Source organism: Aquila chrysaetos, chromosome 12, assembly GCF_900496995.4.
Source record: "Aquila chrysaetos chrysaetos chromosome 12, bAquChr1.4, whole genome shotgun sequence".
Lineage (NCBI taxonomy): Eukaryota > Metazoa > Chordata > Aves > Accipitriformes > Accipitridae > Aquila > Aquila chrysaetos.
The window spans coordinates 36870765-36889001 of record NC_044015.1 but is presented as its reverse complement, the minus strand read 5'-3'; the positions used below and the strand labels follow the sequence as shown (position 1 = coordinate 36889001).

At 40.7% G+C, this 18237-nt stretch overlaps 1 protein-coding gene across 8 annotated transcripts in view; it reads left to right on the top strand.

Moving 5' to 3' along the window:
- The window catches only part of GLIS1 (GLIS family zinc finger 1), a 208199-nt gene that overhangs the window by 147384 nt on the left and 42578 nt on the right, over positions 1-18237 (top strand). For 6 of the 8 annotated variants that reach the window (XM_030033947.1, XM_030033945.1, XM_030033946.1 and 3 more), the window contains one exon: positions 17280-17441. The exons of the other annotated variants lie outside the window; for them this stretch is intronic. In XM_030033947.1, the coding sequence (XP_029889807.1) occupies positions 17280-17441 (162 nt within the window). The remainder of the gene's footprint in view (positions 1-17279; positions 17442-18237) is intronic. 8 annotated transcript variants of the gene reach the window in all.

The following is an 18237-nucleotide window of genomic DNA, read 5'->3' as shown; positions in this document are numbered from 1 at the left end:
TCCCATTATATTTTCTCTTGTGCCTTTATTTTAGAGGCCGTTCAAGAAGTCACCTTTTCTCTCCTTTTTAAAAATAGTAGTCCAGCTTTTTCAAAGTCAGTATCGTCATCTACTCTGCTGCATTTGGCTAAAGAAGCCTCACAGAAGTTAACCCTGCACCTCAAATATATAGAAACCCTTAGATTGTCCCTTAGTGAGTTCTGGGTAAAACTCTTTTATTTGTCTGGCTTGGTTGGAAAATGTCCGGAGATTGATGAGGTGGAGTATTTGGCTGTGTACAGGTGCTGGCTCCATGAGGATTAGGAAAAGGCATTCTAATAGTGAAGATCCATTCTGAACTTATCTTTAGGAGTCCTTCACTCTGGCTGTGCTTTTATGGCCGATAAGCCTAGGTCACATAGCTAAAGAAGTAGTTTTGAACACTTCTAGGTCCCCTGTCTCAGCAAGGGATAGTATTTGTGCTATCTTGAACCAAAGTCCTCTGTGTTACTGTAACAGACTTCCAGCTGGTAGCTCAAAGCTCAGCTTTTAAGGCAGTCTTCTATAAAGATTTTCTGCTGAAGGGGACAATATAGTTTCCCTGGCAGTTCAAGAGAGTTGTGGCATGCATGCATGAATGCATCAGGAGTTGTGTGTGTGGTCACACGTACAAGGGCTCTGTAACCTGTTATGCTTCTCATTATTTGGAAGAAGCACAACTGTATGTGAAGTGCCTGTTTCAGGATATGCGAAAGGCTGATACTAGCGAGTGGTTTCAGAGATAAATTTCTCAGGCCAGGAATGTTTTGAAGACATTCATCACAGAGAGAACGGTCCTGTGATGTCATATCATGTAATGGTGAGGTCATGTGTATATAAAAATCATGAGAACAGGAAAGACTAGTAGGCTCACCACTCATGCCCCTTTTATTTTCCTTGCATACGTTTTCCAACTGCATATTTGCCTGTTTGCTCTTTAGCTTCTCTTTAATTAGGGGGTAATTAAAAAGGCACCAGACTCAGAGATGAAATTTAAAGAGTTCTTGTTTCAAATGTTCATGTTTGGCAGTGAGAAAAGAACACAGAAGGCTCACTAGGAGGAACATGAAGGTTTTTTTCTCCATGCAAAACATTGATCCAGGATTGTTTGGACAGAAAGAAGGGCTGCATCTCTCCATTCCCACAGGCCTTGGCATTTCCAGGACTGCAACCCATGGGAGAGGAGTTGGAGCCGGAGGGATCCACAAAATCTCCTCCCTGGTCCCAAGGGTGAAAAGTGAAAAAGAAAGTGGAGCAGTGCTAGGCAGAGGCTGTCTTTACATGGCCTCCTCTGTTCAAGGTGAAGCACGGCCATTCCACCCCAGAGGATGGCTGTGTCAACAGTCATCTTGGGTCTATGGCATGCCTGTGCACCATGTAGTGCCCGTCCAGGAAGCTTGGTACTGCCCTTGCTCTGGCCTGCTCCACAGCTGGAAGCTCGCTAGCCCAGCTGTGGTGGCCTGTGTCTAAATGGATGAACTGTTCTGGAAGGCAGAAGTGAGCTCATGCCACTCTTTGTTCAGGCTGGTGTAGATATGCCACAAAGACCCCCTTGGCTATTAGACTTCTCTTTGTACAGCAGCATGGAAATTTGATGCACGTATCTTTTCTTTAGTCTCTGGCTGCAATTCTTTGTGGTCAGTCTGGAGAGTTTTACATCCAAAGAAGAGCTTTTGTGCTGAGAGCCTGTCTATCTTTTCCAATGTATTAGCTGGTCTAATAAAAGGTACCGTTCCTCCCGGCAAACCTTTCCTCACTGTCATTAAAATATGTGTTTGTTTGCATATGGGAAGTTGAGGTTGTTTTGGACATTCTTCTGGGGAAGGAGAAAAGGACATGGCTTTAAAAAAAAAATTGAAGGTAGCTTTTGGAAAAGTTCTAATCATTCATTAAATGCAAAAGTTTATTCTCCTTTTCAAAGAATGCATTGTGGTCACATAGATCACTGTGAAATCAAAGCAAGTTTATACCAGAACTCATCTCTTAAACAGAAAACTAAACTGACTGTCTTATTTTTTTTTCTCAATTATGAGGTGACTGGAGAAGAAATGTAAGAGGAAAGGTAGGGGTTTAAAAAGACATACTGTAGATTAATTCCGAGTTCCCAGCCTTTATTCACATAGAGTATTTGCAAAAGCGTAATGGAAGTGTTTATCAGAATTCTGTGTGAGTAAATGATGGGCCGAAGCAGGCCAAAATTTTGGAATAAGAAATCATCTGTTAGGTTCTGATATGAAGGCGCTGGTAGAATTGGAATAAAACCCATGGAAACTTTTCCATGTTTAAATATAGAGACATGGAACGAAAGTTCTCTCCAGAAGAATCACAAAGCAGTGTAGCCTAAGACCAATGAAAATTAGCCTTTCCTGTGCAGCTGTATGGAGAGCAAGACTGAGACTATTCTTGCCTGTAGAGTGCACGCTCAGTGCAAAGATCTCAAGGTGCTTTAGAGAATTAAAACCCAACGAATTAAGGCTCAATACAATCTAGAGACACATATGTATTTATATCTGCATTTTGTGGATGATTAATGAGTCACAGAGAGGACAAGTGTTTAAAGTCTTGCTTTAGATTTGGAAATGCAGTATTGTATGTACTCAGACTGGAGGCTGTACATTGCCTATGCCCTTGAAATAACCTTATTCATCTGCACCTGGAAGTTGTTCTCCATCCACAAAACCCAGTGGGGCTATTTAAAGCCAATTCACAGGTGTCTGAAATTTTACATAGAGAGGTGTGAGACTATTTAAAACATATGTGCAGGTGTTTACATTGCAAAGCGCAGGAGCAAGTCTGTGCACGTCCAATTTAGGTTTCATGTTGAAAGACAGGGCTACCTTAAAGGAAGTTCCAGAACAGGTGGCAAGGTTGGCATGTTCCCAGCTATATCAGAAAGGAGATAAACTGTACTATAAGGAGCTTATTTTTATGCTATATAAAGTAAATGCTGGTTGCTTGTTTGATCCCCCCCCCCGCCCCCAAAACATCTAGGTGAATATTTCAAAGCATAAAGGTGCATTAGCAAACTACCTGAAGATGATTATATGTCTGGCATTCTCTCCAGTGTTATGGTTATTGATCTGCCGGACAGCCTCATTCTCCAGAGCACTGCTCCTGGCTCAGTGGCTATACACCAATGACTGATGAGTTCAGGATGCTCTGAAAGTATCTCATGAGGCTTTTGGTGTTGCACAGTCCCTGCTCAGTAGGCATTTCAGTACAGTCAGAAAGCAAAAAGGACTAAACTGTGCACGGGAGATGAAGTGATTTGCTTAAGGTCACTCAGTCGCAGAACTTAGTGGAACACCAAATCTCCCACAGCTGAGCACCACGTCATATCCATTGCACGGAACTGTCTTTCCAGTTCAGCACTTCCTAGACACCCAGCTGTCTCTGTCCACACTGCTGGGCTGCTGGCAGATCTGAAGTGATCCCTTAGGTAGATCTGCAGGCAGACAGGAGCAGTAGGGGTGCTTGGCATGGCACCAGTTGCAAGCATGGCTCCTTGAACCAGGCATGAGTTGTTCAAAAGTGTCCTAGGGATGCTAATGGCTTCTCGATACAGAGTTTGTCAGAGATGTTATTGCTAGTAAGTGTTTTGTCTAGTTGGTGATGGACAGTTTTGTAAGCCAGTAACTTCTGGAGAGCTGTGTGGAGCAGACCACTGAAATAGGACATCTAAAAATTGTCCAGGAGAAAAGTTAGTTCTCCCCTGAAGTTTGTGATCTTGTCAGGTGCCAAGCCTGGCACCCCGAGGAAGCAGAAGCACTTTTTTTTCCTGCTTCAGAACCAAAGTGGACAGGCCAGGTATCCAGTTGTAGCAAGCCCAAGGCTGAAGGCAGCTGCCTTTCCCCTCAAGTGACACAGAGGACTCAGTTGTAGAGGAGAGTGATTATAGGGAGTTACAGCTCTATATACCTCCTTTATCCTGGTTAATCTCTCTAGGAAGTAAGAGAAAGAGCAGTAAAAATGCTTGATTGTCTTAAGCGCCTGGAGTTTGCACATGGAAGAGATAGGAGAGGGGACAGGAGCTTTCTTTGGGTTTGGAAATAGGTTTGTGACAGCCTCCTGCACAGCCTCTGTCCCTGTTGTGAAACAAATAGGGCAGGTCCCACCAGGAGCAGAGTCTTTTCTTCTCTGCCTCACCTCAGTAGGAGCTGGGAGAGCTCCCCGGTTGGCCATACCAGACCTCCTGTGAATTGAGTAGCTTCAGCAGCAGCAGCCAGGCGGAGCTCAGCATATTTTAAGAGGGGCCCCACAAAGGCTTGAAGTCATCCAGCACCTTCAACACATCAACCCTGGATGCTCTCCAGAGCCAGAAAGTGCGGAGTCAGCATGCAAATGTAGAAATAAAACACATTCGGGCCCTGGGAGGTTTGGCTTGGGTGTGGTCAGAGTTCTGCCTATAGTTTTGGGTCATGTTTTGCCCAAGCTGCTTTGGCCCATGCTTGGCTTTGGACTCCTCATTCTGAACCTCCAATGCAGGACTCAGCAGCACATTTCAAGATGCAACTGTTCTGCCTGGTGCTGTTTGCGTAGATAGTATCTGGGAGCGTCAGGGCTCCAAGAACAGTGATAGCAGACGTAAACAACTTTAACAACAAAATAAACTCTTGCTATCAGAGTCACAAGGCGAGCTGTCCAACACAACATTGGTCTCTGATTTTATATTTAATTTTAGAAGCTGAAACTAAATGTTTTAATTTTATATTATTCTCAACATAATGCTAATTTGCTCCAGATGTCCACTCAGAGCTGAACGCTGCCATTTTGCATAGAAAGCATGTGCGTCAGTGATTTATTCCAAATAGCTTCTATTTTACTGCATTTCATTTTATTCTCAATGAAGTACTTAACAACATGTTTCTCTTTAAGAATCTTACTTAATCATATGGATATAATTTCTTCAATTTACGTTTTCAGTTCTTTAGTGTGGTGGCCACAGGGTGTTTCTTAACCTAGGAAGATTAAATGCACATGTTGAAAGCTGCTTATATTTGATTTTGAGGCACTTTCATTTCAAAGTCCTTCACGTAAGGTACAGAAGTGATTGTGGTTTCCTGCTAGGTTATGGGATGGAGGTATAACTCTCAGGAAAACCTTGCAGATACCTTCTAAATGTTGGATAATCATGCATGACAATAACATAATTTCATTTCTTTCAAAACTGTGGTCTACTGAGAGTGTTTAAGACTTTTTTTATTGGGGTTCAGGAAAAAAAAGAGATTTAATTTTCTTGTCATTTCTGGGCTACAGTTCAACATTTCAATTTAAAACCTATTTCCGTTGAGTTCCATTTCCAGTTTTCCCTCAAAATGTTATCTTAGAAAATGTCTTTTATTCAGTTATTTATTTATTTATTTAGCAGCATATTAAAAATTATGTGAGACAGCTCAATGTGAAACCTTTGTTATTTGAGCCTGGCTCATTCAGCCATTCCTGTACATGGGCTGCTATTGGTCAAGTATGTCAGGAATGTCCTTTGGCAGTGTCCTCAGGAGCTACGTCATGTGTGTAAAGCAGCTCCTATGAACAAGTTGGTGTGGATATGAGGCTGATCTGAACCTAGGAAGCAAAGTCCAGGAAAGATTCTTACTCTTCTTTCATTTTAAAGCTGACCCTGCATATGTAGTTTGCAGTAAGATAGGACGCTTCTGCAGTGGTTGTACAGTCTAATTCTAACACACCGGTTTCCTCAGATATCAAAACCTGCTCTTCTTCCCTTTTAAAAATAATTTCTTCCATATAATACCTTTTCCTCTTAGGCTTTTAGATGGCAGCCTATAACCATGGAATCTAAATTTCGTGAGGTCACATCATTTGCAAGGCTGGTTATTCCCACCTGAAATGGTGTTCATCTGTATTCATTTACATTTTCTTTTCCATTATTTTTAATCTTGGCTTTTCATTTTTCAGAACTAACCTTGCTGTTATTCTACAATTGTATTAGTTTATTACACTGAATTGTTGACACAGCTGGTAGGGAGCTAAGTGCTGTGGTTTCACACAATAAAATTTCAGACAATATGTGTAGCGCTTCTTTTTCATACATATCATTTGAAAGCCATATGATTCACCAATATGTGTTATTGTTATCCACCCATGTGGGATACAATCTATTTTAAATTAGTGAAGTGACTTGCTAAACTCCCTGTAAACAATAAGACTGTGGGAAAACATTAAGTGCTATTCAGAAAAGAACATTGCTATACTGCCTTTTATCCAAAGGATCCCACAGTGCTATAGAGAATGAAGGGACCTGGCACTGCTGCCACCCCGTCTGCTCTTCAGCAGAGAACTCATCTTCACAATAGATTTTAGAAGGCAACTCTACCACTTAAAACTGGAGCAGGGTTTGGTGAAGATCGTAACTACCCACACTAGCTCAGTGTGCTAGGATGCAGTAAGTCACCGTGAGTGAAAAGTAGCGATGGACTTTGGGGTGTTTGTTACCAAAATCTTGATTTAACATCTCCTTTGGAAGCTTAGGTACAGAATCCAATATAATCGATTCACAGGTTGGTGTGCATCAGCCATTGTAACTTTTGAAGCACATGCACTTAGGGTATGGAAGTGTGAGGTAATGGGAGTGAGCTCAGCCTCTAACAGAAGGCATCACATTATATTGGATTTACCAGAGAGAAGGAGCTTATGTATGGACCATTGCTGCAGCTCAGCTGAAGTATGGTAGTCATTTACAAAGTGCAAGAACAGAATTGTGTTTCCAAACTCTAAAACGTGGCTCTTCCAACAATGCAGTGCCTAACCAAGCCTAGACACTGCTTTGATTTTGGCAAAGCCAGAAAACTGACTTCCCTTAAAACAGGTGAGGTCTTGAAGCCATTTTCCTAGGAATACATCTCAAAGATTTTCCTTTGAGTAATGAACATGGACAAGCAAGATGAAATGAATACACTGCAAGACTAAAATTAATGACTTTGGGTAAAATGAGGAGAAGTTCCTCATTTGTAGGTAAGAGAGCCTGTTCTCTCAGAAAGAGAAGATTATTCTTCTCCATGTTGTTACCCTCTAGCTCTCCCAGTGTAAAGTCACCCTGTGGGATTCTGAGGTAGTGTGGCTGGAACAGGTCAGTGGGCAAACGAGGGAGCCATGTCTCTTGAGGTTCTGCTCCACAACCAGGACACAAGAGAAAGCAGAATAAAATAACCAACCTGGAGATGATAACAAGCTCCCACCACATTGCACATTCTCTCTTTCCTGGTGGTTCACCAGTAGCTCTTGTAGGGCTCTTTGCCAGAGCTCAGCTCTACATATGCGAGGAAGTGTTGGACATAATCACATACGTCTTAGCAGATCCCTTGCCTGCCTTGGATTACAGGTTGAACCCCGGTCTTCATTTATGGATATTCAATTTGGCCCAGGATGGCACAGAAAAGAGCAGGAGCCTATCTGAGCATGGAAAATCCCACCAACTCGTCTACTCCCTTGCCAAGGAGAACCCTGGAGGGATTTGTGTGTCCTTCTTACCACTTTGTGCAAAGATTCATCCAGTGTTGAAAATTTCATGCAGCTTATTGTTAATTTGCAGGGAAACTTTATTCTTCTTAACTCATCTTTAGAAACAACAATTTCATAGAAAAGCTCCATTATGTGCATGCAGAAATGAATACAGGTAGAGTATGAGAAGGACAGTGCCTTTCAGGAAAAAAAACACTACCCTATCTAAAACAGGAGAAACCCAGCAATAAAGCTGTCCACTTTCTGAAACAGATTTTGTGAGGAAAATTAATGATCTATGTTGAATAACATACAAAAAGTTGTATCTGCAACAAAAACCACATAGGTGGGTGGAGAGTTACCTTGCTGTAATTTTCATCTTTTCTAAGAATTTGGTTGTGGTTGACTAGTTTAGTTAGCTGTAGCCAGAAATTTCCAACTGTAGATCAGTTTTCACCCACAGGATCCTCCTCTGTTTGATCTGCCAAGGACAGGAGCCACTTTGTTAGCTGCAATGACATGTGACAAGCTATGACTGGAAAACATTTATTTATTGGTCTGGACAAAGATATGAGCTGGGTTTGCCAGGATTAAAAAAAAAATAGTAGTCTGGGGGATGACTGGGAAGTTAGGATGGACACTCACTGTTGCTAGATTACACCATATTTGTTACAGACGGGGTCTGGCACATGCTTGTCTCAAATCTTCCTGTGACTGGGGACAGACAGCACAGACCTAACCCAGGATGTTCATGCCTGTGGTGCATTGGAAACCCTTCCTGTTTATAGACACACTGTTGGCATGTTACAAAGGCAGACTGGACTATGTGTGGATCTTTCTCTTCACTGGCTCATTAAAAAAAGAGAAAAATATGAAAAAAGAGGGAAGTTTTTCATTTTGCTTTTCCATATAAATGTTTGTTAGTGAATACATTCAGAGTATTTCAATTACAGTTGATTCTAGTGTCTGATGCCAATATAACAGCTTAAGATTGTTTGCTTAATTCCTGAATATGTGCATTGTTTTTAGCAAACATTTTTAATTTACATGTTTGTCCTGCCTCTCTTCGAATCTCCCATTGGATTCAGAATGCAAACCAGGACAGGCAGTTTCTCTGCCATTCTCTTTGCAGATGTCTCTCAAAGAATCAGGAGTGAGAAGTGCCCCTACACCGGGTACAAAAGGGTTGATAAATTCCCCAGCATGCATGAATGTCTTACGCTGAAAGAGAGCGCTCAACACATTACAGGAACAGCTTACAGAAGCAGGGTGTGTAATTTTTAATAACTGGGATAAAAACCCTCAGTGACATCTTTAAAATATAAATGCCTTTTCTTGTTTCTTTTATTTCCCGCTCCCCCCCCCCCCCCCCATTTTGCCTTTTCATCTCTTCTCCTTTCAATTCCATTAAGCTTCATTGTACAATAATGTATCACAGTGGACTTTTTTCAATTATGTTTTTGATTTTTTTCCTCCTTGTTACTATAAAACTCCAGATGTTTTGAGACTTCATGGTTCTCTGGATATTTTTTCCTTTATTTTAATCTTCTTTTGTAACATGCCACACATGTGGTATTTTGGTCTTTTAAGATGCTACGCTATGCTAATCAGCCATAAGTTTTGGGGTTTTTTTTTCTTTTTGTAATGACTTTTTTTTCCTTCTTGCTGTTGTTCTCTCTTTAATTCTTTCTCTTTTTTTTTTTTCCCCCTTCTTCCCAACTGGTTAGTCCACATAGACCATAATGGATTCTCCCTGTGTCCTGGGGCTGCATTCATTATCTTAAGCAAATTAATTCTTCACTACAAACTTGCAAACTCTTATACCTATAAGTAAATTATGAGCACCTATTCCATCTTGCATGTCAGTGAAATGCATTCTGTACAGAACTGTTTGCAGTGTAACTGGCCTCCCAGACCAAAAGCACAGTCTGTTATTTAAAGATATGACTAAAATGTGGACCAGAATACAAAGATGTAGGCAAGAGTGTAGGACAGAATTTCAGTAAAGTTTCAGCTGAGATAGGCGTAAATAGGTGATACGTTAGTTGCAAACTGGAATTGAAATGTTTCCTTGGAAAGTGAGGTAAGACAATGACTTACTGATCCAGAGGAACAAGTTTTTGAAGTACGTGTAGTAAATGATATTTTTGGAAAAAAAAAAATGCAAAAGAACTGGAAGGAAGCATTTTAATTTTATTTGTGGTTCTTTGCTGGCACAGCTGGAGAGGCTTTTTAATTGATTTTGTTCAATCTTAATTTTGTCCCCAAAACAAGCAGATCTGGCTTCAGATATTGGAGCAGCAAATCTTGGATTGTGTGTTGTCCTTTAATTTCACATAGCTTGCTAGCTATTCAAAAAATCCCAAATAAATAATAGTTTCCCAACTACATATGAGGAAATAAAGGGACTGACATGTAGATTTTGGGAGGGGTGTCTTCTTTGCTTATTATATGACCATATGAATTTCGCATTTTGTTTTTTAAAATGTTGCTCCATGCAATGTTATTTTTGCCTGCAAGCCATAATACTGCATTCAGTCCAACTGTAATGAGGTTTCAGAAAATTGTTTGGTTTCCAAATGACATATTTAGCAAAACCGTATGGCAAAATTTGTGGCTGTCATGCTGCTGATAGTAAGATATCCCCAACTTTCGTGTTCCATTCTCATATGTTGCAGCAAATAAATGCAAGTACCCCTGTTTTGACAATTGTTTATCCTTCTACTTTATTAAAGAAAGATTACTAAAAAGAATTTTTAGACTAGCAATGGGGTCTTGTGAAAATAATGGGATGCTCTGATAGTTTCTCAGATATTTTGAGGTTTGCTGGAAAACGTATGGAAAGCTGTTAGCTCACTGAAGTGCCTGACCTACTGGCCCTAGAAGAAATAAATCTATGAATATTTCAGTGCTTTGAACAACATTCACCCCTTTCGTGACAGATGATAATTTACAATTACATGAGCAAGACTTTTGAGAGCCAAAACATGCCAGTGCTACTTAGAGACAGGCTAAGACTCGGTGCCTGTCCTGATGAACTGGTCTTCTGCACTCGGTAAAAAGCAGACCTTGAGAGAATGCCAGATATACTCAGGAACACAGGTAAAACTATCTTTAAAAAACAAAACCCAGAAGCCAAATCTAGGCTGCCTCTGCAGTCAGGGGAGAGGGACAGGCACCTACCGAGCAGGATGCATCCCACTGAACTCTTAGCTGCTGACCTCATGCTGGCAGACCTGCCCTTCCCCAGGGACTTGGGGAGCTCAAACAACGAGGCTCTTCATTTTTTTTAGACAGTACAGTGAAAGCAGAGGAATCCCATCTCAGGGGATGTTGGCAGGCAGGTGGTTGGATTTTGCAGTCAGAGAAGTCTATTTGTGTGTGGAAATCACCTCACATGCAGAATCAGACCTGGTTGCTGTTGAAAGCCTCATGACTTAAATGAGTCTGTTGTTACGCCTTGCGTGGGCCAGGTCTGCATTCCTCACGCACCCATAACTCCTGGTACTGCCAGAGGGGGGTTCAGGAATGTGGACTTAGGGGCTTATAAAATTCATAAAATTAAAATAAAAGAGACAGCCCAAAGTCTTGTTTAATTCAGTGACGTATGTTGATCAAACACCTCCTCCAAGATTTTCAGTGTATTAGTATTTCCCAGTTTCATGTTAATTAGGAAATACGCAACCAGTCAAACAGCATAAAGAAAAATGAACTGCTGGTGTACAATGTGTTGATGTCAGATGGTTGGCTGTAATTACCCTAAAACCCAACAACGTGAAAGATGTATAGCATTTATACTGTGGCTTACTTTTCTAGATTTTTTTTCTTTTTCCTGTTCTGAACCTTTTTACCTTTTCTTCTCCTACACACCAGCCATTGTACAATAGTCTGGCTAAAGCCCTAAATGCTTTTTTGTAATGCAAATAATAAAACAAGTACAAGCAATTTTTCCCAGGACTCAAATGAAATACCATGTAGAAGTGTCACTTTGCAAACATAAATTGTTCAGACTTCAAAAAAAACCCCATAGAAATTGGCAAGTCCTTTTTCTGTTCCAGGTATCTCCCATTATTTTATTACCACAAAGGGAAAAAAGCAGCTTCTAACGATTTAAATCTATAAATTTAAATCTAGCTATATGAACTGGGATTCTTTAGGAAGTTGAGAGCTCAGTCTTATGGGTTGCTTTTTATGTACACAAATAGTTCTGTTGAGTTTAATAAAACTCCTTGCGTGAGTCATGTTACTCATGCACAAGTATTTGCAGGATCAGGGCTTTACATTGTGCCTACAACAGAGACTTAAAAATTAATCCAATCAGGAGTTAGCTAGAAAAAAACAAAGCACCAAATCAGATATTTTGATTCTTGTGTTGGGTGGAACAACTCATGTGCTTAAGTTACTGACATTCATAAGTTTGGAGCCTCGTATGCCTCCTGCCATGTCTCCAACATTAGGCTTAGTGTGCTATAAAACATTGATGCTGTTTAAAGAGCGGTGTGACTATTTCCTCCCCTCCAGAAGGGATACATATCCTCACAGGATCCTTTTTCTCATAACATGTTTTTCAATAAAATTTTCCCAATTTTGTAATCAGTTGGGAAGAAAGACCATTTCACAATGTTCATAAGGCTTGTAGATGTTTTGACCAGACATAAGATTTCCTATTGATAGTATTAAATGCTTTGGAATGAAATGTTTTGGGTTTTCCATCTGTAGGCTGTCTGAGATGTCAGCAGCCAATATGACCTGCTCTGTCCCTTTTAGGTCTATAAATAAAAGGCAGCTTGTTTAACTGATCTTGCAGCAGAGAGCAGAGGTGTATATTAATGAGCTTTCTCTAATGGCACACTGGACCTATTTAGCACTATGACTGTGAAGGCTTCTCTTTTTCAGTCATAACTCATTTCCTAAGAAAATGTCAGTTATTGCTTTACCTTATGGTCTGAGCTGTTTCGTTTATAGTTTATTTCTTCTGATCTGTACCACTGACAGATATTCTAGACATGACTGTGATTAAATATGCTTATGAAAATGGTAAACATTTGATAATATAAACCCTCTTGGGAATATGCTGTTATTTCTGTATGGCAACATTCTCAGGTGCATTTGAAGTATAATGTGGAAGCAAAGAAAAAACATTTTAAGCAGTTACAGTTATTAGATTAAATTGGGTTTTTTTAGGAAAATTGTAATGTGTTTAGATCACTGTAAGATAATTTAGTGTTTTCATAAATATGCCTTTTAAATGCATGATATTGGAGTAGTTACACTCCAGTGAGTTTTTAGTGTAAAATAAAGATAACATATATATTTCCATATGGTCGTGAACTAATTTAGTCCCGTAAATTTCTACAACATATTTTTTCCTGGTAGAAGCCCTATTCTAAAGCAGCAGTAGTTATAAAATCCAATAATTGCATCATGCTATTTACTGTAATCATGTGGCATTGTTTTGTGTCTGTGCTCAGATGTGTGTAGCATAGCAGTGTCTGAAGCACACATTAACAATCTCACAATAAAGACAAAAGTAGTAATTGCAATATAATTATTATTTTTATTGATGAACTTGTTTAAGAGCTCTGTTGACATTTACAGACTTTGAGGATCATGCAGCGTTTGTTACAGTTATCCCAGGCATCAAACGTCAACAAAATGTTTAAGATTGTAGGATTAAGCAGTGACAGATTGGGGCCAGATGTCTGGGAGATACTGTTAAGTAGCCTTCTCAGTTGATCAAATAGCTCTTACCATCCTAAAGCCCTTTGGAAATTGAACATTTGTTCTTTGTAGTTGAAGCTGAGACACTTGTGGGATTGATGAACCTTCCTGGAGGTTATTTGAAAAGGAGAACAAGCACCCCATTTCTCCAGTAGTTTTATTTAGTGTGTATATAAACATAAATACATTCCAAGTAGCAAGGGTAGGTAGATGGGTTAAAAGTGTTGGTGAGTAGCAATGAAGCCCAAGAATTACCTTACCAAGTCATGCAAAACCAGTTTCTTCAGCAACCCAGTTGAAGTTATCTTGTCCTTGTACAACTGCACAGGTGAGACACTTCCACTATAGGGAAGCAGTGCTGTTTCCACATGTGGACTTGTAGGGAGAAACTGCAAGGGACACAGTCAGCAGATCCAGCGAGAAATAATGGAGTTGAAATAGGTTTTCCTGGAGTCCTTCAAAGTAGAGACCTTTCTGCAGCTCTGAGTGGATTCTCTTAGCCCCGTACTTCTCACCTCTTTGCACCAACTCCTTTTCTCCCTCCCTCTCAGGCCTTTCACCTTTGTACATCACCTTCCCCTCTTCTCATCACTTGCCAGCAAGGTTCTTGCCCCTGCTCCTTTTCCATTGATTTTCTTCCTGTTTAGCCAACCCTACCTTTAGCAACCCTGCCTCCTTGAAAATATGACCGCTGGAGTCGTATCATTCTCTGCTGGTGTATTCTCCCACCTTACATGTTTAGACTGAATTTATCACAGCATTGGGACTGTCCCACTGTTATCCAGCTTAATAGAGCTGGATAGTATAAATAATATAAATTAGGAAATAATAATATAAATAAGAAAAGCCCTTAAAGTCCAGGCATATGTGGTAAGGGAGGAACCTGACTGCTGAAGGCATTAGACCCTTGGATTATATGTTAGTACCAAAAAAAGGCTGTTGACCACAGTAAAAGGATAATAAACTCATATTTGTTTGTAGCTCTGAGCATTTATGGTAGGGCCTGTTCCTTCTCTTCCTAAAGTCTCGATCCAGCAAACTCTTAAACATATGTGCTTTCATGTGTTTTAAATTAGCTTGTGTTTAGATGTTTTAGGACATTTGCCATTGGAATTTTTGCTACTGACATCAATGAGAATGGAGCTGGACCTTTAATTAGTTTGGATTATTCTGCATACTTTCCTACTTTGCATTAGGCTGTAGATAGGGAGTTGAAGACTGGTAATCCATTAGAAAAACATTCTGAGGGTCAAGATCCTCCATTCGTGACTGAATAGCTGAGAAATTACTTGCATGACCTCACAGGTCTTTCAGGCCTGAGACAACATGGAGACAAGAAGACGTCTCACTGTAGTGATTCTGGTGCCCATGGGGTATAAAGTGTCCCAAAGACCCCATAACAAGGAGCATTGTTATATAGTGTCCTTCAGGGCTAGGTTTTTTGATGCCTGTATGTGAGAACCAGAAACTCCTTTCGAGAGGGGAGTGGAGAATGTAGAAAGGACTCGTGACAGAGTCAGGGGAGGGTCCGCTCAGGTAGGAGGGAAGGAATGGCACACATGGGAGGATAGCATGAACAACTGAAGGGAAAAGCTTGGTTTACTGCTCACCTGGGATTCAGGTGAATGAGGTTGCAGAGCTGGGCTGCAAAATAAGTTTGTAGACTCTGGGTCTGATTCTCACCCTGCCTCGTGGTTAGATATTGGTGAGTAAAACTGCGAAGAGCTGGTCCACTGAACTGAAAATGAAAAGTATATTAGTTCGAGGGGGGTGATACAACACTGTGGACACAACACTAATCAAAGGAGACTGAGGAGAAGGCAGGAGATGAAGCTGGGGAACAAAGTGGAAACAAGTGATCTTTAGGACCTCAGAACATTAACTCCATTTGCCAGAGACTGGCTTTAAGGAATGTCTTACGAGAAGCATGGATTTGCCAAACTCGGCTTTATTTTTCATGGACTTCAGCATATTTGCACATTTCAGATTGCTTCGTTCTGAATCCTTGCCAGATTTTTAGTGGTGATTAAGAAGAAAGTTTGTTTCCTTTTAAGCCTTGGTGGCTTGGTCACTTTCAAAACTCCCCCGCCTCCCTGCACCAGCAGAAGTGTTCAGAGGGAAGTCAAGGCCAAACAAACTTCTGAAGCCCTAGACTGAATGTCTCCAGGTAATTCTGTGGATCTATCGTGATAGTTTTGATGGGGAAAGGCGGAAATATATACATATCAGATAGTTGTCTGCACACATAGACCCAAATATGCCATTTAGACAGATTAAATATCTGCCCAGGGAGTGAAATATTTAGGGCAGTAAAAGCCATAGTGATCCTTTCATGTATGAGCGGCAGGGAAAGGCAGAAATTTGCAGTCTGCCAGGAAACCCTCTGTGTGGGTGCCTGTGTGTTGGAGTGCATTGGTGTGCTTAATTTGTAGCGTGCAGAGCCAGCCTGCATCCAAAGGCAGAACACAGCCTGCAAAACGAAGCGCTAGCTTGAGAATACAGATCACTTTGTTCACTGTGTTGAGATGCTTAAAACACACTAGTTTGAGCAGGATGTGATGGCCCTTTGTCCATCAGGAGTTAAAATTGCCTTTGTCAGGCACCAGGAGACCAGGTCCCTCCAGTTTACAGCATCTTCTAGGCTCCATCTGCATCTCCTCTCCCTTCCTGTCCCTCTGCCTGCAATGCAGAGCTGATGCAACAGCTGAGTCAGGAGTTTGCACGCACCAATGTATATAAGAGGTGTATGCATAACAAATGGAATGTGACAGGGACTGGCAAGACTGCAACTTCTGTGGTGCCATCTGAGGAACCACAGGTAGTGAATGGAAAGCTGCTGAACAAAATCCTGACTCAGCAGAAGGAAGTGGCAAAACACTCACTAATTTTGTGAGGGTCAGGATTTCACTCTTTATGAGCAAGTATTGTACAGAAAAATCTGGCTTCCAGAAATAGTGGCTTTAAGACACACCTGCCTTCTTTCAGAATTGTTGTTAGTGTTGATATGAAGGTGAATTGGGTTGTGTTTCTCAAATGCATTCTTTGAGATCTCAAATCATAGAGGAGCCAGGGTTTTATCTATGTAGACACTAGAAGATCTGCAGTGCCATTGAAGCTGCAATGCAGAGTGGGCAAAGTATATGCACACCACCACACATGAGTATGTGTGCATAGAAGTATTTGTGCACGTGCATAAGTATCTGAGTGCATTTGATGGGTTTGCTGGTGCATGAATGTGCATATGCATGTCCTTGAGCTCACCTGAGTTAGTTCTCAAAGCCCATCTTAGAGACAGTGCCTCCACTGCAGTCACCTGTTGTCTCTAACACTGAAACTTACCAGTGAGCAATGCGAAACACCCTTCCCTTGGCCTAGTAGCTGGAAATGTTAATTATTTATTTATTCAGATTTAATTTGAAACAATGACTTCCGTTATGAATGCTATGCAGCGTTTTATTACTGAGTTCTCTAATGAAACGGGTGCTTAAAAAGTCAGAATTGCTCAGGTTACTGATTGTATAAATGCTGAGAACAGATCTGAATGATACGGCTAGTAAAGAAAAGGGTGCAGAATAACAGCAGAGCTCCTTTGGACTGATCTTCAAATGGATCAGGTCTTCTTGTAATAGTCCGTGCTCATCTGCTCCAGTGTATAGTATTTCAGACATCTGAAACCAGGTTCTTACCTGCCACAAATAGCTTCTCTTGCTCTCTGCCTGTAGCAGCTAGTTGTTATTGCCCACAGTGTTCCTGTGCCAATTAACATCTAAGAGAACTCATCAGAACACTAGTTCTTTCTTTAAATTTTCTGTTCTGACACCATGTCTTTAAGCATTCAGTACTTCAGACAGAACGTGTAAGATATTTATAACTCTTGTATTATTATTGAGCTACACACCATGTCTTCAGTGACAGATTAAATGAACAGCACAAAATGTTGTGTTTCATCCATAAATTTCAACAGATGTTTGAATGTTGGTTGATTTATTGCATGTCCAACTTGAATCTTACGCTGTTCTCATTGTGGCTGCACATGGCTTATTTAGTAGTACTTTACAACGATTTTTTATGACGTTTTTCAGTTTGAAGGGTGCAACAAGGCATTTTCTAGGCTTGAGAACCTTAAGATTCACCTCCGGAGTCATACTGGGGAGAAGCCATACCTGTGTCAGCATCCTGGCTGCCAGAAAGCTTTCAGCAACTCCAGCGACCGGGCAAAGCATCAGCGAACACACCTGGATACCGTAAGCATGATTTCATACTGGGAGTTGCACTGAGTTTTCCAATGGTCCTTGTACACAATCTGTTCTGCAACTGGAGGGTGACTTTTCACGAGGAGCGTCTCAGAAAACTCAGCTACAGGCAACTGTACTTTTGTTTTGAATTGTATGGGCTTTGAGAAATGAAAAAGTCTTGCTTGCAGAAAGGCAAATTCAGCTGTCTAACTCATACTGAGGAATAAGTTACTCAAGAATAGGTTACTCAGGAATAAGTTACTCAGCAAACTCTCCCATTGTTCCTGTTCCAGTAAGAGGAGGCAGCAGTAGAATAAGGTATAGTATGAGTGAAAGCTGAGTCATTGCTGCTGTACTAAATGTGTGTCATTGTCTCACTTCCCATCCTGTGTTGCTTCAATAAAGTCTGTTCTGAATGAATGCAAAAGCAGTTCAGACGTCTCAGTCGAAGGTAAATGCATCTCAGTTTTGGACATGATTTTGTAAAGGTAAAAATACATCTGTCTTATAACTAGATGAAATTTGTTAAGTACCCACCATCAGAATTAACTGTAAGAAACAAATTCTTTTCTTACGTACAGTTGGTAGATTCTGGCTCAACTCTACAAGTCTTCTCACTTGTCTTGCAGAGAAGATGGGAGCCTGTCTAGTGTCTTAGGCTCTGATAAAATTAAATCACGATATTATGGGGAAAGAAAGTAATCAGACAACTTTGTAGACAAGTCCTCAGCATAAAGCTTGTAAAGAATAACCGGCAGAGTTGTTCCTTTGTCTTTTTCAAAGAAGTGAATATATGGTTTAACGT